This window comes from Carcharodon carcharias, chromosome 1, assembly GCF_017639515.1.
Source record: "Carcharodon carcharias isolate sCarCar2 chromosome 1, sCarCar2.pri, whole genome shotgun sequence".
NCBI lineage: Eukaryota > Metazoa > Chordata > Chondrichthyes > Lamniformes > Lamnidae > Carcharodon > Carcharodon carcharias.
The window spans coordinates 71,139,581-71,162,922 of record NC_054467.1 but is presented as its reverse complement, the minus strand read 5'-3'; the positions used below and the strand labels follow the sequence as shown (position 1 = coordinate 71,162,922).

At 39.8% G+C, this 23,342-nt stretch overlaps 1 protein-coding gene across 5 annotated transcripts in view; it reads right to left on the bottom strand.

Moving 5' to 3' along the window:
* Positions 1-4,760: 4,760 nt before the first annotated feature.
* Positions 4,761-23,342, bottom strand: part of LOC121277646 (tripartite motif-containing protein 2) — a 173,923-nt gene continuing 155,341 nt past the window's right edge. For 4 of the 5 annotated variants that reach the window (XM_041187257.1, XM_041187265.1, XM_041187242.1 and 1 more), the window contains exons 7-12: positions 23,151-23,254; positions 20,478-20,645; positions 18,100-18,280; positions 13,219-13,289; positions 7,323-7,463; positions 4,761-7,083 (exon numbers count right to left, since the gene is read on the bottom strand). In XM_041187257.1, coding sequence (XP_041043191.1) covers positions 6,931-7,083; positions 7,323-7,463; positions 13,219-13,289; positions 18,100-18,280; positions 20,478-20,645; positions 23,151-23,254 — 818 coding nt within the window. In that variant the 3' untranslated portion in view covers positions 4,761-6,930. The remainder of the gene's footprint in view (positions 7,084-7,322; positions 7,464-13,218; positions 13,290-18,099; positions 18,281-20,477; positions 20,646-23,150; positions 23,255-23,342) is intronic. The other variant, XM_041187273.1, reaches the window with a different exon arrangement.

Sequence of the window (23,342 nt, the reverse complement as noted above, 5' to 3'; positions counted from 1 at the left end):
AGTGGTGGACAAACTATTAAAAAAAATTCTAAGGGACATTTTAAATTGTCATTAAAAATGCTGGATTAATCAAGGGTTTGTTAAAGAGAGGTTATATCTGACTAATTTGATTGACCCTCCTTATTAGCTCCTCAAAAAAATTCAGTGAGGGTAGTCTAGCTAGGTTTTTGACAAGGTCCCAGTTGACAGACTTGTTAGAAATGTAAGAGCCCATGGAATCGAAGGAAAAAGTTGGATCCAAAACTGGCTTGGTGGCAAGAAGCAAATGATTATAGCTGACAGGTGTTATTGTGATTGGAAGACTGTTTCCAGTGCGTTCTGCAGAGTTCAGTACTAGGTCCCTTGCCTTTCATGGTATACATCAATGATTAAATGTAGAGGCATGATTAAGAAGTTTGCAGATGTTACAAAAGCTGGTAGTGTGGTTGAATGAGGAAGAAAGCTAGAGACTGCAGGATGAAATCATTGGACTGATCAGGTGGGCAGAAAAATGGCAAATGAAATTCAATACAGGGAAGTGTGAGGTAATGCATTTGAGGGGGCAAACAAGGCAAGGAAATACAAATAAATAAGAAACTAAGAAATGTAGAGGAACGTATTACAGATCCCTTAAGGTAATAGGGCAGGCAGATAAGGTGGTTAAGCAGGCAGATGGGCTCATTTTCTTTATTAGCAGAGGAATATAAGAGCAGAGAGGTTATGCTAGAAAAACACTAATTGGACCATAACTAGAGTACAAAACACAGTTCTGGACAAGGAATTGCAGTAAAAATGTGGTTATATTTTGAGAGGAAATAAAGGATGTTGCCAGGAATGGAGAATTTTAGCTATGAAGAAAAATTAGATAGTCTGGGGTTGTTTGGAGTGGTGGCAGCTGAGGAAAGCTTAGTTCTGTTGAAGAGTCATGAGGACTCGAAACGTCAACTCTTTTCTTCTCCGCCGATGCTGCCGGACCTGCTGAGATTTTCCAGGTAATTCTGTTTTTGTTTAAGATTTACTTGAGATGTATAAAATTAAACGGGGCCCAAATCCGTGACTACATATTTCCCCTAGCAGAGAGGTCAGTAACCAAGGAGCATAGGTGTAAAGTAATTGGCATAAGGATTATAGAGGAGTTGAGAAATTCTTTCACCCGGAGAGTGGTGGTTTTCTGGAACTCACTACCTGAAAGTCTGGTAGAGGCAGAAATCCTTGTAGCATGTAGAAATACTTGGATATGAAGTGCTGTAACCTACCAAAAGCAGGATTAGGGTTAATAGCTTTTTTAGCTGGCACAGACATGATGGGCCGAAGAGCTGACATTGCATCCTTCATCGTTGTGCGAAAGTGGAAATATATTTTTCTTTCCACCTTCTTGCCTAATTCTTTGCTTCCTCTGATTGTTGTATCCAGTTCACTGCTCCTGGAATTGGGGAGGGCCACATCACACCAGTGGAGTTAAGGTTGAAGCTTTCCCCATCCCTGTTTTCTTATTTCTCTGCAGTTACTTGTTGGAGCCCTCCATTTGTGTGTTCTTGCTTGATACACTTTATTATTCAAACTGCCTCAGCAGTTTGGCAGTCCATATGTTGTGTGCAGCTTCAAGCTAATGGAGTTTTAATACGCATACAAAAAAAGTTTTTCTCCCCCCCCACTTCACCCTACTGTATAGTAATACAAAGGTCACACATCATAAATGGGAGGGCACAAGATTTCAGTTTGTGATAGATTTCTGCCAAAATAGAGGAGTTAGTAGAGCTAATTACATCAGCATTTTGCTGCCTATCTTCAGCTAGTTTTCCAAGCAACCTGTGGTGTACGTGACAGATGCAATTGTGAGCCCAACTGTCCTTCTCGCACCACACACTGTATATGGTAGTCAGCTCTAGGGCTTCACAGTTGCCACTCCTGTATCTGCTGCTAAATTGTGGAGAAGAGGCCCCAGGTAGCATAAGCGTTGGTTTTTTTACCTGTTGGAGGAGTCCTTCACGGTCTTCAGTATTCACTGTTCTATGTGAGGCCATCATAATCAAACTCAAACCTGTTCTCATTTCACATCTATGCAAGTTAAATTTCCATGAAGTAATTTTTCTCTCCCAAATACCGGGTTCGCCTCGGAATGCTCAATTTTTTAAAAAAAACATCTTAAAGTGCATCATTTAAAATAAATGGGGCTTAAAAGGTTCAGATTATGAAAACCTGAAGGAAACATATAGTACAAAGGCCTCCTATTAAAGTCTTGAAAGATACAGAAATGTACTTACACTATATGCATTTTAAGACAATATACAAAAGATTGCAAATTGGAAAGCAAATGGCATGACAAAGTGAAGCTTTGTTTCCATTTATATTAGCAAAAATAACTGCCATTATTAAACAAAAACCTGAGCTAGCCATCTCTGAACTGCCACTTCAATGCAACAGGACAAAGGAATGCTGAATTTTGCAACAGATTTCAGATTGAGTCTCAGACTCATTCTAAGATGTCATTCATGCTCAACCAAACTAACAGCAAGGGTTTGGAAATACACTTCCTGTTAACCAATAAGAATACAACATACATCGTACCAAGGCCAAAAACAAGGTTTGCAGTCAAGATGAAATGATAGCCTAAGCTGAAATTCTGACAGCCCACTGGATTCAACATACTCTTTCAAATACTAATGGGAGAGTTTCAGAGAATACAATATATAAAAACTAGATTTTAGACAATTAGCCCTATTCAGGGAATATGTTTGAGCAGCTTTAGAAAAGATTTAGCATAGCAGTGGTGATATTTTATCACGGAAAATACAACTGTCTTGTTTAAACACAATAGGGAAACTTTATCTGACCAAATACTGCATAGTGAAAAGTAGAAGTAGATTGCAGGTAAACAACAATTGCAAGCAGCTTAATTCAACCACATTAAATATGGTGGCTCTACAAGGGAGCACTTAGTTATATTTGGCGGAATCAAATTGCATCTTACATTAAAAGTTAAAGCAAACCACTCCCTTAAGCGTTAATATGTCTAGAAAAGTAGAGATTTATTTTTACTTGTGCCTCACCAGAGCGGGCCAAATATTCTGTGCCATTATTTTTTAATACTTACTATCAATTCTCAAGTGTACCTAGTAACAACAACTGGTACTTATAAAGCATCTTTAATGCAATGAAACATCCCAAAGCACTTCACAGGAATATTACAAAAGTATGACACTGAGCCACAGAAGAGACGAGGTCAGATGACCAAAATTTTGGTCAGAGGTAGGTCTGAAGAAGTGTTTTAAATGAGGAAAGCGAGGTAAAGAGGCAGAGAAGTGTATGGAGAGAATTCCAGAGCTTGGGGCCTAAGTAACTGAAGGCACAGCCACCAAAGGTTGTGCAATTATATTTGGGAATGCACAAGAGGCCAGAATTAAAGGAGCGCAGATATCTCGTGGAAATTATAGAGAAAGGGAGCGGTGATGTCATGTGGGATTGGAAAACAAGGATGAGAATTTTAAAATCAAGTTGTTGCTTGACCAGGAGGCAATTTATGTCAGAGAGCACAGGGGAGATAGGACTTGGGCAGCAGGGCTTTGAGTGACCTCAAGTCTACGGCCGATAGAATGTGAGAGAGCAGCGAGGAGTGCATTGGAGTAGTCCATTCTAGAGGTAACAAAGGCATGGATGAGAGTTTCAGTGGCAGATGAGCTGAGACAGGAGCGAAGTCGAGCAATGTTGTCCAGGTGGAAATAGGCGGAAAGGGGTTTGGATGAAAAATGAAAGGTTATTGACATGAAATGTTGAGTCTTCCTCTCTCCACAGATTTTTCCAGCATTTTTCATGTTTGAAAATCTCCCACGATTATGTTGGAGGTGGGGAGGGACTGATGTGAAAAACTTGCCCGCTCGCAGCAGGATATCAATTAGACTCATTAATGAGCCAATTGGCACTATTTATCCCTGAGCCATCTAGAATTTAGTGGTGGCTCAGTGATTAAATGGGAGTTGCATGGCTTTCCTCTCTCACCCGTATACTGCTGGCAAACCTGACTTGGGGGGGTAATGTTCTTCGTTGTAAGGCATTTGGTGCGTGGCTGAGGGACCCAGCTTTTGGAAAGGGCTGGGCTACTGAAAGCTGCTCTCTCCACCCTTTCCTCCAACTCCTCAACTGCAACCCCCATCCTGCCCTCACTCACCTGAGTCAAGGGTCTCTGGTGAAGTCCTTGGAGTATTAACAGGGGTGGCCACCACTTGGCAGGTGGGATTTCTACTGTCAGAGTCCTAAATCCCAGGGAAGGCCCAGCGGTTCTCCAACCGGTGGGCAAAATCCTTGTTGGGAACATTAAATCCAACTCTATGTTTCAAAAGAACTTCCTTGGCTGTGAAGTACTTTGGAATGTCCTGTAGGTGAAAGGTGCTATGTGAATGTCATTTATTTTCTTTAATAGGGTGGTTTTGATCTGTCAGAGGAAAAATAAGTTTATCAAGAAACTAAACCATAACTGAACTCCTTAATCTGATTTAAGCAGTCTATATTCTCAATTTAGACAGAATCTCAAGGTTTTTTCTGAAAATGTGTCCAACATTTACTCATTGCACATTTGAAAATGTAAGGCAGCAATGTTGCACTTATTCTACTGAATTAGTCCAAGTTTGCCTCAATAAATTAGACAGGAAAGAACAGGATCCAAAAAGTTTTAGCACGCAGGGTCTATTTCTTAAGCTGAAGTATAAGAACACAAAAGAAAGTCAAACTTGATTGTTTTTGGAAACACGTATTAGGTATTTAAAAGAACACAGGATTTGGACATCTTGAATGCATGACATTTTTATTTTTCCCCCATGTGCTGTACACAAAACAAGTTCTTTTCAACTGAATCACAACAATGGAATGTTTGTAACATTCAGATAATGCATAAATTATCCCTCAAATATTAGCAGAAGCATTTAACATGGAACTTACAACAAAAAAATGCCCAAGTTGATAAACTGAATTCCAGTTTTGTTGCACACACAATGCAGAATCCCCAAACATTTCTGTGGAAACTCTTTTTTTTTGTATGATTTCTGACAGAGAAGAGTACACCTGTTAAGGCCATGCTGTTACACACCATGCGAACTTCAGTGATGCATGGGGAAGGGAGCAGGAGAAAGGAGTCACCTACTCCATTCTCTGAAGTACAACAAAAAAGGAGCAAAAGAGGGCTTACATTTATACACATCACATCCAAGCTTCAGCTATTCAAAATACCACCTTCAGCATCACTTTTTAGTGTTTTGAACATATTCTCTCAATTTCCCAAACATTTGGCAACAGAGGCATTTGTTAATACATTGAGATAAAATATAAATAGTTTTGTTCAGCATTTTTACAGACAAAATAATAATGTTAAATTTACAGCCTAGTGCAGCACATTGTTCTTTGTCCCCTGCTCAGGAGAGATTAGTTACTTACTGGTCCAAATAAATGATTACTAATCTACACACAATACTAACCATTTACATTAACTTGGGTTTCTCCTCATCCTCCCAAATTCCCCATCCCCTCATGAAAGAAAATGTGCACAACAGCAATTAAATAGTTCTAAAACAGCAGCCACAGATTAAAAGAGACTATATTTATGTTGAATGTAAATCAGCTCTCAACTTTCAATATTTTAGTGCACTTCAAAAGATTGACAAATTTTCTCCAATTATGCAATCTTAGCACAAATTAGAATAATGATAAATAAATGCAAACTAATTACCTGAGTAGACTGCAGAAAGAACTAGCAAATCATACAACAAACCTAGCAAATTCAATAAATAGCGACAGTAGAAAATGTATCTTAATGAAGGTGTACATGTACTTTCACTTTGCATCCTTTTGTTCTGCAGGATTATACCTCTCATCAATTTAATTTAGGATACATTAAATAAGTCAGGCTAATATTAATGTTTTATTTATTTCAAACATTTTGTCTTAAATCAAGAATGACAGATTGCACAGCTAACAGAGCGGCACATAGCATGCATCATGGACTTTGGTTAAAACTGGGAATCTTGATAAAACAACCAGAGACCTATATTTGATGCCGTTATTCTAAAAGATCTCAAGGGATTAAAGCACAATATATACTAGGCTGTCAATTCCCTCATGAATTTGCTATGGAATTGCATTATACCATTACACCCTGGTGCAAAACAAGTGGCATTATTCTGGAATTGGTTTGTTGTGGTATTTAATAGAATATCTGCATTAATGTGATACAACTGTCAATGTAAGAAAATGACTTAATGCATTCACTACAGACTTCCAGTGATTTACCCTCCATACTAAAATATGAGGGTTTAATTGTAAGACCTAGTTAGAGAGAGATATATATATATAGGTTATAAAAAATAAAAATATAGGTGTGAACAAGGGCAGTAGCATTCATTTTAAGGAGCAGAGAGATATCCATAAGCGCAAAATCAAGTGCTCAATTTACTTATGAATGTCACTCAGGACACCTCTCCTGCTTTCTGCCATTTACTGATTTGCAACCATATACTCAAGATATATATATACACATATATATATCTGGACATTTGATGTGAAAGCTCTTCAGTACAGAATGAATGCAGTTTCTGTTTAATAATACACTAGTACGTTTTATTCCTAAATTCATGAGCAGCTAGCTACATACTCCATTATTTGTACCTGCATATCTAGATGTGCAATCGTCTGTTTAATTTATTAGTTTTATGATAACAATGTTTGATTCATGTGAAGCTGGAACACACAGCACAATGAAGGGTAGAGGAAATCCTTGGGTATAAAACTGCACATATTCTTCCACATGTCTAGTTTACCTAAATAAACTGGGGCAGGAAGAGGGTGCCAAACAAAAACAATCTTCAAACAGGCGACTCCCATCCTAAAGGTAAACTGAATGAGTTAACACAGGAGCTCTTCTGTATCCAGTTCTCCAATTAGATTTGTGGATCCAAAGATCAACTATTACTGCAAATAGCGATAAACTTTAAAGCAGTGATTTCCAGAGTCAGCTACTACCACATGACCATCAGAGGTCAATGCCAGACCTTGAGGACCATACAGAGGATCAGCTGAAGTGTTAATATAAGAGAGGAATGATCCACTTCCATCAAACACCTGTTTTAAAATAGAAATAAACCAAAATTGAAACTACAACTTAAGAGTAAAGATTAATTTCAGTTTGTCTTCTATATATTCAAAGCTACAGTAAAATGTTGTAAATGGCTAGAAGTTTTTTTGAATAATATTGTTCAATCTCTGCATTTACCAATCATTTACGTAGCATCGGTTAGCTGAAGAACAAACTTGTAACAAAAATGTATGTGACTTCGTGATTAAAACTATATTGTTATTACCTGTATGCGACTGTTTCCCCAGTCAGCAACTATAATATTTCCATTGGAATCCACTGCCACTCCTGTTGGAGCATTAAACTGGCCATTTCCTTCTCCATTAGACCCAAATTTTAATACAAACTCGCCATCTGTGTTAAACACCTATGCATAAAATGAGAGTATGTAGCACATATTAAAAAATACACAATTAACCTTAAACTTTTAAGCCAGGCAGGGTAGGATTTTCCCATCTCAAATTAGGATGGAATGGAGGCAGAATGGCAAGAACAATGGCACCAGTGCCCTGCTTGCTAGTCTGCTGCCTCCATTCCCACCTCTAGTGACATTCCCAAGGACAAAGATAGAGGCGGGTGGGACAGGTGAACAAGTCAAGTACAGATTGAAGTCATTTGGGAGCTCATTTCAAAAATGCCTTCTGACCTCCCAAAATTTTCAAGGGGTGGGCTGGTGTTAGGAGCTCTCTGAAGCTGACCAGCTGAACAGGGGCAGCAGTGCTGAAAGTTTTATTTAATGCAAAAAAGTGACAGTTTTGACAAGAAATTAAGGAGCAATAATAGAATTTTACTAAAAAACCTTTCCTTACTCTATTTCAGGTCTCAACTCTTCATTTGCCCTGACCACTTGGAAGATGAAGATCCTCTTTTTAAGATAACATACAGATGGCTGCCGATTCAGGCTGGAACATGGGCAATTTCCCTGATGTTCTGCCAGTCACAAAGTGGGCAGCAGACTCTAGGGTCATTAAGACCCCAACCTTGTGAAAATCACGCTTCATGGAACACTGAAGACAGAGATGGGGATGGGAAGACAATATGGGATAATTCCCACCTCCAATGAGAAAATCTAACCCTTAGTGTTCAGTACAATTATTTTGTTTTTAAAAACGATGCAACCAAGTTAAAATCCTGTATGGCTTTATTTTTGTCTATGCAAAAATCCTTAATTCATTGCGGTGAATTCAAGCCATTGAAAGCCAAATGCAGTTCAAAATCATATTAACAGTCGAGAAAGGTAATTATTTTACTTCCTCTGATTCTACCCCCAAAAATAAATTTTGTTAGAGCAATACTTGGATCATAGTTAAACTAATGGTTTAAATGTGCATAAAAATGCTATTTTATTCCCAATAGCATAGAATTGCAATGTGCTGCTGTAGTGGGAGAATAGAAACTTTATTTTAATGTGATGCCAATATCGGTATTTAATTTTTCCTCAATGTCACATAAGTGTCAGCACAAAGATAGGACAACATGTGGTCAGGAGAATAAATGCTAGACTATTCATCATTACTGGTATTAATCTATTGAAACTAGACCAAAATCAAACCTAGCGTAAGGAGCTTATAGTCAATAATAAACAGATCAAAACAGTAACAGAACATCCAGGTCCTTCAATATTTTAGCAAGACAGTTAAGTCAAACTATTAATAATTTTAAATGTTTGCCTGACATTTCATTGAGCTTTCAAAACTAGAGAAAATCCCTGAGACCTTTGTCACATATAATTTAAAGGTTAGTGATTCTGACCTCATTTAACAAAAAAAAACATCTCTAATGATTTCGTATCTGAAATATTCAAGCTGGAAGAAATGCATACAGAATATGAAATGGAGACGAGTTTGTTTCACAAGTGACTAACATGACATTCTCCTGTTTCCTATTGTGTTTGTTTATTTAATGGAAAGGATTGTATCAATGTTTTAAATATTAAGTCAGACAATGGTGCAGGGCAGTTCAATACCTCCTGCCATCAGATATATCTAGACATAACTGGCTGAAACTGAAGGGAAAATAAGCATCATGAATTGCGTGAGCAGTTAGTTTCCAAATACTACTGTTTTTTATAAGTCCTAAAGAGAGATAGTACATTGCTCTACATAGGCCTAACAAATGTTATTCCTGCAAATAAAACAGTTCTGCCATCATCACGTGTCTCCTAAAGCAGCAGCAATTCTGGACCTCTGTCCTTGCAAACTGCCACCCAACCTCCAACCTCCTTTTTTCTGTCCAAACTCCTTGAACGTGTTGTTGCTTCCCAAATTGGTAACCATCCTTCTTGCAACTTTATTATTGAACCCCTCCAATCAGGGTTCCACCTCTGGCACAGTACTAAACAGCACTTATCAAAGTGAAAAATGATATCATGTATGACTGTGAGAAAGGTAAACTATCTCTCTACATCTTTCCTACATTACAACAGGTGACTACACTTCAAAAAGTATTTCATTGGCTGTAAAGCACTTTTGAGGCATCCGGTGGTTGGGAAAATTGCTATATAAATGCAAGTCTTTTCTTTTTCTCTTGGCCTGAATGCAGCCTTTGACACAGTTGACCACACCATGCTCTTTCAATACCCCTCCACCAGCTGAGTAAAACCGGCCTCACCTGGTTCTATTACTAACTATCTGGACAGAGAATTACCGTCAATGGCTTCTCTTCCTATCCTTGCACCATTACCTCTGGTGTCATCCAAGAATCCAACTTGGCCCCCTTCTATTCCTCATCTGCACGCTACCCTGTGGTGGAATCATCCAAAAAGTTTTCACATATACTTTACGACTCCCAGCTCTACCTCACCACCATCTTTGCCGACCCCTCCACAGCCTCTAAATTGTCAGACTGCTGGTCAGACAGCCAGGACTGGATGGGCAGAAATTTCCTCCAATTAAATATTGGGAAGACAGGAGCTATAGTCCTCAATCTCCACCTCAAACTCTGTTCCCCCAGGTACTGACTCTATCCTTTTCCCTGGCAACTGTCTGAGGCTGAACTCGACTGTTCTCACCTTGGTGTCATATATGAACCTGAGGTGAGCTTCTGATCGTCTATTTGTGTCATCACGAAGATCACTTATTTCCACCTCTAACATTGCCTGACTCCACCCCTGCCTCAGCTCAACTACTGCTGAAACTCTCATCCATGCCTTTGTTACCTTGAAACTTGACTGTTTCATCACACTCCTGGATAGCCTCCCATTTTCTACTCTGTGTAAACTTTGAGGTCATCCAAATCTTTGCTGCCCATTTCCTAACCCACACCAAGACCTGAATTTTCGCACCTGGATCAGGAGCACAGAGTCGGGAGAATGTTCAGTACCATGAACCCAACTTTGACAAACAGCCCCAAAGGTTCAGGTTTTCATTCTGGAGGGTGGGGGGTGTAATGGGACTTGTACCCACCAACCCCAGAAACAGTTTGGAGTCAGCACAGGGGCTGCTCGGTGTGGAGGTAGGCTGGGCGAAAGACCAAACTCAGTGATCTGATACTTTGTCCCAGCTGCAAAAGACAAAACAATAGAATTAAAAAATCCCTCTAGCCCTCAACCTCAGCCCATGACCCATTGATGCCAACACATGCCACCTCATGTCCCCACCGACCCTTTGTGGCTCCCATGGACCCTCATACCCTCCATGCCAATCTATACCCTACCCACCCCCTTGGTCCTTTATTGCCCATATGCCAACTTAATGCCTACCCATGTCCCCACACAACACCCTTTGCCTTTACACCGTCCACACCAACTTACCCAGTATCCACCAGGACCCATGCTGAGAGGAAATAAATTTCTAATGGTCTATTGATGAATTCACTATTAAAAACTCTCATTAATTAAAAACCCATTCACTGCATTTAAATTCCTTCAACCACTTACCCTTATGACAAGGAGCATTGTATTCATAGTCCCACTTCAAAGACTTTATAAGCACTTGGAGCTGTCAATCAAACTGTGAACTGACAGGCACCTCACTATGATAATGATAGGTTGTGAAATCAATCATGCAGCACCAATCCTATAATGACAACCATCAGGCGTATGTCAACAGACAGAGTGAAATAGCAAGCACTGCTTTTTAAAAACATTATACACAGTATTTTTCAAATATTTAAAGAGTAAGAGATTTAAATGCCTTGACAGCTTGACAGTGCCCTTGACAGCTCCAGTGAACTTGACAGTTTTTATCCACATTTTACACAAATTCCTGTCTAATTTTAACAACCCCCAAAGGGCAGCTTACCTCTCCCAAAGGGCACCTCACGTATCCCAAAAATGTCCCGGTATCCTATCTCTCCAAACATCTCCACTAACTTTAGACCTTCTCCTGATAGGTCTAAAGTGCACAAGCTATGTTTCAGACATCCCACTAGTGTGAACTGGAACCAACTGAAGACAGCTGCACAGCTGTGAACCACAGATATGCAAAGTGCAACCTGCCCCTTTTCTCCACCTATCCCCATCCCCTGCAAAAATGATGTGGGCCGAGTTCAGGGACAGGACTTTTGGATTGAAGCCTCTAGCACTATTTTGCCTAAGCCAAGGACCTTCTCCATTCACCCAAACATTTAGGCCTTAGTCCCATTCACCCGTCACCCCTGTGCTCGCAGACCTACATTGGCTCCTGGTTAAGTAATGTCACTATTTTAGAACTCTCATCGTCATTTTCAAATTTGTTTGTGGCCACATCTCTCCCTGTTTTTGATCTCTTCCGCCCCACAACCCTCCTAGATATTTGTGCTCCGTTAATTCTGGCCTCGAGCAACCCAATTTTAAATTGATTCAGTATTTGTAGCCATATCTCCAACTGCCTTGGCCCTTGTTGTATTGTGGCCTTGTCGCCTATTTGTAATAGAGTTGATCTGCAGACAACTTTCTAAGTGGAAACAGTAGGTTTATTTACAAGACAGCCAGCAGCAACTACAGATATGCATTCAACTCCATCTCTATCTCTACACTGACTGTGGAGGTAGCCCATGCTGCTAATGCATTGGTTTACACAGATCATGTGATCTTACACCACAGGACTATTCTTAAATGTACAGTCCAACATTTAACAAAACCATAATTACTACAGCCCTAAATTCTAGAATTCCTTCTAAACTTCTCCATCTCTCTACCTCTTTCCTCTTTTAAGATGCTCCTTAAAACCTACTTTTTTGGTCATATGCCCCATAATGTGTTTTGGTGTCAAATTTTGTTTTATAATGCTCCCGTAATGCACCTTGGGATATTTTATATTAAAGATGCTTTATAATAACAGCTGTGTTGTATTACCAATGTATGACACCGTGGATGGCAGAATTAGAGCTGTAAATCAGATAGTGTATTTCTAATCATGCTACTGCATGATAAAATCTCATTCACTCTGGACTGTAATAATGCCCCATTGTAGATACAATACAGTCAATTATTGAAGATACTACTTAAATGTAACCCCCCTATAAAGACTGCACATCACCTAATAGAAGTACAGTGGCACTATCCCCAGTGATTAAAATACAACAGATTTAAGAGACAAAACAAGGCACTGGAACCCTAAATCGAAATTGGCTAAAAATCAAGCTGGAAGGGGAGAGAAGCAAATTGCATAAGACGTTGTCCTTTCATCTTTGGAACCCAGGTTTCAAACCAGTCCTTAAGGATGGAATGAAATGCTCCCCCTTTCTTTCTGTGAACTGCAAGAATCCTATGTATAATAAATGAGGACCATCCTAATTCTTTTCGGTATCTTTGGGTGCATACCTACACGGCCCATTAATCCAGTACAAATTGCCAATCTCTCAGCTCGTAAAGATGGTTAATATGAGAAATAGAATTTAAAAACTGAAGCAGAGGGGCATTAAAGTTGGGATTAAGGCGTGTTAACAGTTAATTGACTAAGGTTTAAAAAATTAACAATGACATCCATCACCTCATCTGCACCAAAATTTACAGAAGGTCAATTTAGCATTTTGTGAATAAGCCACAACAGCCAATCGGGTTTCCATTTTAGACCAGTGCTCACCCTTCAACCTAATGAAATCTTCACTTTGTAAAGGAGCCTGAGAACAGCTCTCTGCATTTAGTCATCCTTAATAAAAGGTGTGTCTAATAGATTGCCAATATGTAAAGTTTTCTATACCTTAACAGAATGGTTATGAAAATCAGTAACAATGATTTCATTATTGTTGTTGACTGCTGCAAAATGAGGACCTGAAAGAGAAAGGCAGAAAATTAACAATATTGTCAATATGTTTCTAAGAACAATTTTCTTTGAAAAACATTGAATAATGGATTTGGATTCTGAACACAACATGTATTCTAACATGTTGCTTTTTTTGAAACACTATAGGTATAGACAAATTGATGATAACCAGATGAAAAATAAAATTATCTTCGTACATGGAACTTCCTATTCTATAAAATCTGCATGGAGGAACCGAACTTGCATTTCCAACAATTTGCATTTGAACAAATTCAATTCCAAAATGAAAGGCCCAATTTCTTTTGGAAAGGAATTTAAGTCCTTTCCTGTTACTAAATCAAAAGATTCAAGTGTTTCTGAAGCTTGGACTGCTTTGTCACAGGGAGCATTCGTGGAAAGAACCATCATTTTATTTAAAAGGGGTAGTGGGATAAATAATTGAAACATTTTTTTTTAAAAATAGCCCTTAGGAGAGATAATGAAGGATCGAGATTAGTTCTGGTAATAAAAACAAAAAACTGGATGCTGGAAATCCAAAACAAAAATAGAAATACCTGAAAAAATTCAGCAGATCTGGCAGCATCGGCGGAGAAGAACAAAGTTGATGTTTCGAATCCTCATGACCCTTCAACAGAACTAAGTAGAAATAGGAAAGGGGTGAAATATAAACTGGTTTAAGGGGGTGGGGTGGGGTGGTTGTTGGGACAAGCAAGCAGTGATAGGAGCAGATAACCAAAAGATGTCACAGACAAAAGAACAAAGATGTTGAAGGTGGTGATATTATCTAAAAGAATGTGCTAATTAAGATTGGAGAGCAGGACGAGCAAGGTAGCTCTAGTGGGGGTGGGATGAAATAAACCATGGGTGGAATACATTTAAAAATAATGGAAATAGGTGGGAAAAGAAAAATCTATATAAATTATTGGAAAAAACAAAAGGGAGGGGGAAGAAATGGAAAGGGGGTGGGGATGGCAGAGGGAGTTCAAGATCTAAAGTTGTTGAACTCAATATTCAGTCCGGAAGGCTGTAAAGTGCCTAGTCGGAAGATGAGGTGCTGTTCCTCCAGTTTGCGTTGAGCTTCACTGGAACAATGCAGCAAGCCAAGGACAGATATGTGGGCAAAAGAGCAGGGTGGAGTGTTAAAATGGCAAGCGACAGGGAGGTCTGGGTCATTCTTGTGGACAGACCAAAGGTCTGCAAAGCAGTCGCCCAGTTTACGTTTGGTCTCTCCAATGTAGAGGAAACCGCATTGGGAGCAATGAATGCAGTAGACTAAGTTGGGGTCATATCTAAGTCCCGTTGCATCTGTTCTAATGATGCTACCTTCAAAAACAGTTCCTCTGACATGTCCTCCTTCTTCCGTAACCAAGGTTTTCCACCCACGGTAGTTGACAGAGCCCTCAACTGTGTCCGGCCCATCTCCCGCGCATCTACCTTCACGCCTTCTCCTCCCTCCCAGAAACATGATAGGGTCCCCCTTGTCCTCACTTATCACCCCACCAGCCTCCGCATTCAAAGGATTATCCTCCACCATTTCTGCCAACTCCAGCATGATGCCACCACCAAACACATCTTCCCTTCACCCCCCCACCCCACCCCGGCGGCATTAGGTAGGAATCGTTCCCTCTGTGACACCCTGGTTCACTCCTCCATCACCCCCTACTCCTCAACCTCCACCTACGGCACTTCCCCATGCAAACACAAAATATGCAACACCTGCCCCTTCACTTCCTCTCTCCTCACCGTCCAAGGGCCCAAACACTCCTTTCAAATGAAGCAGCATTTCACTTGCATCTCCCCTAACTTAGTCTACTGCATTCATTGCTCCCAATGCTGTCGCTTACCATGTTAACACTCCACCCTGCTCTCTTGCACACATGTCTGTCCTTGGCTTGCTGCATTGTTCCAGTGAAGCTCAACGCAAACTGGAGGAACAGCACCTCATCTTCCGACTAGGCACTTTACAGCCTTCCGGACTGAATACTGAATTCAACAACTTTAGATCTTGAAATCCCTCCTCCATCCCCACCCCCTTTACATTTCTTCCCCCTCCCTTTTGTTTTTTCCAATAATTTATATAGATTTTTCTTTTCCCACCTATTTCCATTATTTTTAAATGTATTCCATCCATGGTTTATTTCACCTCACCCCCACTAGAGCTACCTTGCTCATTCTGCTCTCCAATCTTAATTAGCACATTCTTTTAGATAATATCACCACCTTCAACACCTCTTCGTTCTTTTGTCTGTGACATCTTTTGGTTATCTGCTCCTATCACTGCTTGCTTGTCCCAACAACCACCCCACCCCCTGTTGAAGGGTCACGAGGACTCGAAACGTCAACTTTGTTCTTCTCCGCCGATGCTGCCACACCTGCTGAGTTTTTCCAGGTATTTCTGTTTTTTGAGATTAGTTTTGGATTGTTCAAGCTGGTACAGACACAATATGCCAAATAGTTTTGGTCTACGCTGGTAATTTCTGCGGTTCTACAAAGACCTGGAACAGTGTCAGTTAGTAACCCAGGTCCCTCTACTTTAATTAATGAAAAAAAGTGTAGTACATGTCAGTTGGTTGGAAAGATCAACAAGCACTTCCAAAAGAAGTCTAAAGGCCAGCAACTTTTAACTTCAGCTTTTGCCTGTGTAATTGTTGTGTAATGCTTTATGCCTGACTTCTTTCTCTTTTACGTTTCATGAAACCTTTTAAACTCATTCATTATTGAACAGTCATTTAGCATCACAATGAATGTAGCTTCTGACTCTGGAAATAGCAAGCCTGTCAGAGCTCTGCAGAATAGATGTACCCTATGCCAAAAGGGCAACTGCAACATCAAAGGAATTGAAAAATTCCAAATGTGAGGTGTATATTTTTAAAAAGGGTCATAATCAGTGGAAAATCTAATGTAGCATTTAGTTTATCACCACCATGAGGATGTAATTTGTGTGGAATGTCCAAGAAATGGTTGACAAGTGGGGACTTGATTCTTTTGTGACATAAAAATTGGTAAATCTGGTCATTCTTTAAGAAAACTAAAAAATGTCCAATTAGTCTGACCTGAAGGGTATTAGATTCTGTAGTATTATATGTGGATTAAATTAATTTTCCTCTCTATAAATAATTCATATACTACTTCAAAGTATTTTTTGTCAAAAGTCATGCAGCAAACACTACTTTCTCCTAACAGCATCATCAGAAAACCTTTAAACCAAACCAAAATAATTAAACCATTTCTAGGAAAGGGAAGTGAAAAAAGTCATCCCTATGCACATTTGTAAAACAAAAACCTAAATAATCAATGTTCATATTAATAAACCAAACCAAAAGCTCAAGCTTAACTAACATTGATCCTAAGATAAAAACAAAAATGTCTGATGAAGGGTCATATGGACTTGAAATGTCAACTGTATCCCTCTCTGCAGATGCTGTCAGACCTGCTGAGTTTTTCCAGGTATTTTTGTTTTTGTTCTAGATTTCCAGCATCCGCAGTATTTTGCTTTTAGCATTGATCCTAAGATTGCTTCTCAATTCTCTTGGAGGGGTATTCTTAGTAGCCCTATGCTATAAGATCACTAGGTTCTTGCCCAGCAATCACAAAGTACTTATTAAGAGGTTTGACACATCAAGTACCAAACAGAGTAACTGGTCAACTGTTAAAAAGTACAAAAAAAACTGTTCAGGCAACTGTAATAATCCAATGAAAAAAACAAATTAAGCAAAATAAATGAATATATATTTTATATAAAGCAATGTACTTCTTCAGGTCAATATTATGGATTGAAAGTTCAATCACGGAATGTTCCCAACAATTAACATTATAATGTTTACAAAAGGAAATGGTTATATAACATTTCTTCCTGGGAGGGAATGTTGAGCAGAATTTACTATTTAGTAAATGGTTGGAGAATGCCCCCAGAATCATGGTATACACATTGTAATTCAATATCAAAAAACAAAGTTCAAACAATTATATCAGCCATTGACACCACAAAATCCCCACTTAAATACAAAAAAGCACATTCAAACAATGAAAAGAGAGCAATGCAGACAGAGGAAGGTAAAGGCATGTGCTAGAAACAATAATGGAGTCAGCATAAAAAAAAGTAAAAATATTAAAGTAAATGGATCTATCATAAATTTAAGCACATTTTGGCAAGATATACCACACTACTTAAGATGCCAATTGCTGTTATAAAAATAAAGATGCCACAGTAGGCCACCAGATGACATAGAAGGACAAGATCCATTCCACCACCTAGACCCTTTATGCCCTAAAAGATTATTGAACTGATGGCACAGAGCATAAGGATACGACTATTAATCGTTTCCAGAATATCCCCATGTTGAAAGTTTGCAATTTCAGTAGTATTAGAGGCATGCACTAGTTATAGGAATGGGATGTCTCTTGGTAGGAAGCACAACTCGAACAACTGACATGTAGAATGTCACAAAAGACTTTTAAACAAAACCAAGATTTTACTCATTGCCAGGTTCATTTTAGAATAAGACACAAAATATAAGTTGACTCATTAAATGGAAATCTGTTTAAGCTCTAAATATGGGATTCTTTTCCCCTTGATTTGCTCTCCAGAACACAATTTTATGAATTTTTGGCATCCTTTTAGTTGACATGTATCTTTTTTGGATTTATTCATTTAATACAGATGACAACTGGTGAAGTACATTTGGCAGGAATCATGCAGTTATCATTGTGTTTAGGATAAGAACAAGCATGCATTCAATTTATGCATCAAGATTTGACCATGCTAAGTCTTCATGCAAATGTGTGCAGAAGAGGCAAGAAAGGGGGTTCAAGTATTACCATCAAGTGTACCTGCAAACTGCTTGTCACTGTTTCCTCGATTACCAAATTTTGTCACCAGTTTCCCATTAGGCTGGAAAATAAAGACGCAGCAAGCCTTGTTGTCCACCACAATTATATGACCATTCCGATCCACTGCTACTCCTTTTGGTCCCAAAAGCTTCCCAGAACCTAGCTTGGTCTGTCAGGAGAGAATGGAATGCAATCATTTTAAAAGTAGTTTTATATTTTTATTCTCCATTTTTCCCCTCAGCCAGATGGATGTGCAGAATTTCCAAAGTCATTCTGTAGTCATTTGGACACAAGTGCCACAGTGAGACTGAGGAATTTCAGGAATGAATGTAATCCTACCGCAGTGGAGTTCCAGAACAGTGCACTGCCTTGATGTCTAATTATGGTTTGTTATAATTGCTGTCAATAGATAAAATTGTATTTTACTTTGACTAATTTGAAAATAGTAACTTGGGTATTTAAAATAATAATTTGAAAATTTTAGCAACCATGCATCTGAATTTACAAAGGATGTGGGAAAAGTTTTTTTAAAAAAGATATATTATGTGAGGCAAATATTTTGTTCACGTTAGAATTATAGAATCACAGTGCAGAATGGTGCCTTTCGTCCCATTATGTCTGTGCCAGCTCTTTGAAACAGCTATCCAATTACTTCCAATCTCCTTTGTAAATTTCTCTTTTTCAAGCACTTATCCAATTGCCTTTTGAAAATTCCTATTGAGTATGCTTCCACCACACTTTTAAATTGTGCATTCCAGATCATAACTTGCTGCATAAAAAAATGATGTGGTGTTAAATGCTCAGAAACACCTAAAGAGAAAAAAAATTGCATTTATATAGTGTCTTTCACAATCTTTGGACGTCCCAAAGTGTTTTGCAGCCAATGAAGTAGTTTTGAAGTTAGTCACTGCTGTAATGGAGGGAACAGTTAGTCAATTTGTGCACAGCAAGGTCCAAGAAACAGAAAGGTAATAATAACCAAATAAATTGTTTTTGTAATGTAGATTAAGGGAAAGATATTGACCAGGATTCCGGGGATAACTTTCCTGCTCATCTTCAAAATAGTGCCATTCACTCAAAGAGCTTTTGAGTTCTTGGTTCAATGTCTCATCCAAAAGACAACACTTCTGACAGTGCAGCATTCCCTCAGTAAACTTACCACACAGCAACTAGTGCCGTAAAAAGGGAGCTTGTCCTGTCCTTCATCTGACGCTACAGAGCTATGATGGAGTTCTTCGATGGATGCTGCACTCAGCATTTCTGGAGAAGCCGGGCTTGGAAGACTAGCATGAAATGCGGAGCAACAAAGGTGTGGAAAAGTTTGCGTGGAGAAGCAATCTGATGATGATTGCCGCTGCATGGAAGATCTGGGCTATTATGTATTAACCTAAAACCCCTTTAATGCAAATCTCTCAAAACAGGCTCCATTTAAATATGATTTTTGCCACACATCACATTGAAATTCTCTCACATTGTATTGGTCTCGGTAAGGAGTAGGGTGAATAAAGGGATAGGACAAGTAAGCTAAGTGGGTAAGGGGTCAGGGTGTGTGAGCTAGATGCATAAGAAGGTAGGGACGAAGGCAGGTAGGACGGCAGGTTGGTAGGTGGGTTGGATGGCAGGTGGGTGAGTGGGTAAATGGGTCAGAGGATAGTTGGTTTGGGTCATTGGGGTTGTCAGGTTGGGAGCTGGTCAGATCAGGTCATGGAGGAGTCGGTGGGGGGAAAATTGGCTGGTGCTGGGGGCTAGTTAGGTTGGGTTAATGGGGCTAGTCAGATCAGGTCGGAGTGAGTTGAGGGCGTAGAAAGGGAGACAGTGGGGGGATGGAAACAATGTGAGTGATTTGGAGGTGAGTTGTATAGTTACCCAGGAGTTAGACTAGGTTTTTCTCTGTCCAGCATTTCCTGCCTAACCATCCTGGTAAGTGAGTTGGAACTGTCCAAAGTCTCCGACTGTAACTCAGAGTTGGAGACTTTTCTGGAGGATCCCAGGGAGCAGGTGAATTGCCCCTCCAAAATTCAAATATCCCGGGCAGTGCCCACAGAGTCCTTGCGTTGGGACTTCTGAGAGGTTCCGTGGCGCATCTTCCGGGGTACGTCCGGTCTCCAACCATCTGGAGATCAGAAAATCTGGGCCAAAGATTGCACCAATTATTACCTGTTTGAAGTTACAATTGCATTGTGCATGGCTCATACGGGAATTGTCTTGATTGATTTATTCATCGAGGACTCGTTTAGTTTTTTAAAAAAAATAGATTGAATGAACAATGAACAAGAATATTTGACAAACATTTGAGCCATATTTACATGCAAGCATGCACACAACTCAGTTAATTAACTGGCTTACTACAAAGACTACCTGCTCACCTTGAATTTCCCATCTGGTGAAAAAATGCTCACCCACTTGTTATCATAATCGGCGATGATGATATCACCACTTGGGTGTACAGCTACACCTGTTGGACGCTGCAGCTGCCCAGGAGATCGGCCACGAACACCAAACCGGTTTTTAAATTGTCCATCATTTGAGAAAATCTAGAATACAAGTTTATTACATCTTGTATAATGTTGAAGTTATGAATCAAGATATTATATTTTGTCATTTATAAAAAAAAATTTATACTGTAGTCTGTATTTTTTTTTAAAATAGAATCAGTTAGGCATTGTGAAGAACCAGAATGATCATCTGTATCACTACAGAAGGAAAACCCACTTAGTGAAGTACATTCACAATTTAATTCCCCAATAATTTATCAACCTGGCCTAAACCAGAATAGATTTGAGACATTGAGTCATGGCTATCAGCCTATACTTTACCAACAAGGACATCATCTAGGTCAATTCTACCAAATGCTATTTTACTCAAAATGGAAAATGTGACAATGTTTTTAAAAGCCTCGATTACAAATATTGGCATAAGTAGTAATTTCCAGAGCAAGATCCATGGAATTATGTTGGAAATTTGGTCCCAAGTTACCATGACAACATTGTTGCTTTTGAAGAGACTTTATAGGAATACTACTTTGAGATCAGTTAAATAGTTCTACACGATTAATCCCATATTTATTGTTAATAATGTTTGCAAGCTTGAACAAATTGAATGCAAAATTTGGCTTCATAGTGCCATGCTATGGTGGCTTGAAGCTTGCAAAATGGAGTCCTATCTGCTTCTGGCCACTTCTGGCACAGCACACAATGCTTGTAAGGACATTAGCGTAGGTGTGCTATTCATGCACCAGAAGCAGGGTAGACTGTGACAATAAACAGAGTATCCAATGCTGATTTGGCACTCAACCTCCATTTTGGACCTTTCCGATTCTATTAGTGCTTCCTCAAACACTTCAAGCTGAACATGCATTCAAGCAGCAACCCCCAACCCTCACCCACTCTGCTACTTAAAGGCATCAGCATCAGGCTTTCACTTGAGGTCCTTTAGACTTTCTTTTGCTGCTGCGAGGTAGAAGTACTGCGTTCACTGTTGGTGGAGAAGTTGTTGGATTCAGAAGGGAGCAGTGCTGGGCTTTTGCCAAAGGGGTCAGAGAGTTTGAAGGCATGTCAGCAAAAAGCCTGCTGTCCAAATTGGGGGCTACAGAATCATAGAACAATTCAGCACAGAAGGATCACCCACAGCATTCTAATTAGTCCCACTATTTCTTCACTTTTTCTTGTGGTGGTGGGGGAGTGAGGGTGGAGTAGCTCTCCAATACATGCAGGAACATGTCTCCAAAATTGTGGTGGTCAGCTGCATCCTTTGCAACCCAGCTCCCATGAGGGCACAGCCCTTGTTACCAGTCAGCACTTCAGGTGGAGGCAGCAGCAGAGGAAGAGCCAGCATCCAAGATCCCTGTCGCTCCAGGTGGGCTGTCCACGAGCAGCTACTTGGGAATCCAGCCCCCTAAAATCTCATCTCCATGTTGCCACTACTCAACACTTCCCCATAAATTTCCAATAATTTATACAGATTTTTCTTTTCCCATCTACTTCCATTATTTTTAAATGTATTTCCATCCATCGTTTTATCTCTACCTTTTAGCCTATTTCGACCCCTTCCCCCCACCCCACCCCACTAGGGCTATCTGTACGTTTCTCGTCCTGCTTTCTACCCTTAATGTCACCTATTAGCACATTTCTTAGCTAATATCACCACTGTCAACACCTCTTTGTCCTTTTGTCTATGACATCCTTTGGCAATCTCCACCTATCACTGGCCCTCTATCCAGCTCTACTTGTCCCGTCCCACCGCCCCCCACCCCCCTTAAACCAGCTTATATTTCACCTCTCTTCTATTTTTCCTTAGTTCTGCTGAAGAGTCATACGGACTCGAAACGTTAACTGTGTTCCTCTCCGCAGATGCTGTCAGACCTGGTGAGTTTTTCCAGGTATTTTTATTTCTGTTTTTGTTTTGGATTTCTAGTATCTGCAATTTTTTGCTTTTATCTTCCCCATGCCTTCTGCTATGACCACCAGTGTCTTCCATGCCAAAATTCTGAAATATAAAAAAATGTCCTATTCACTCGATGTTTCCCCGAGTGCCTGTCTTGAGAGTGTCTTTGCTTGGCCTAGTGCTCCTACACAGTACAACCCCAGTGGCTGCATGTGGCTGGTGGAAGGCTGCTTTCAGTGGAACAGTCTGCAAATGGCCTTGCATAAACAAGGTGTATTGTAGCAATTCACCAAGCAGATGCATGGGAATACCGCTACCCGCAAGTTCCCCTCCAAGCCACACACCATCCTGACTTGAAACTATACCACTGTTCCTTCACTGTCATTGGGTCAAAATCCTGGAACTCCCTTCCTAACAGCACTGTGGGTGTACCTACACCACATGGATTGCAAAAGTTCAAGTAGGTGTCTGGAGAGAGGGAGGGAAGAATGCCTGGAGCTGCAAGATGTGTTGACTTGAGAATGTTGTACAGGAGAATGTTGTGAAAGTCATTTAACAATTCAGAAGAATATACTGATGCAAGTACATATTGGCAACTCAAGAGTAGAGCAGGACACACAACATAAGAATGAAAACCTTTTACAATATACCCTTACCTGCACACATTGATTGTTACTGTCTGCAATCATGATCTTTCCACTGGTGGATGTTGCCACTCCCTGCAAATTAGTGAATTCCCCTTTATTCCTTCCCTTTGTTCCTGCAATAAAACAAAACTTGTGAAGTGTGCACACCTTTATTTGGAAAGACAAATGTTGCATTAACTGGAGCCACAGCATATTCTTAAG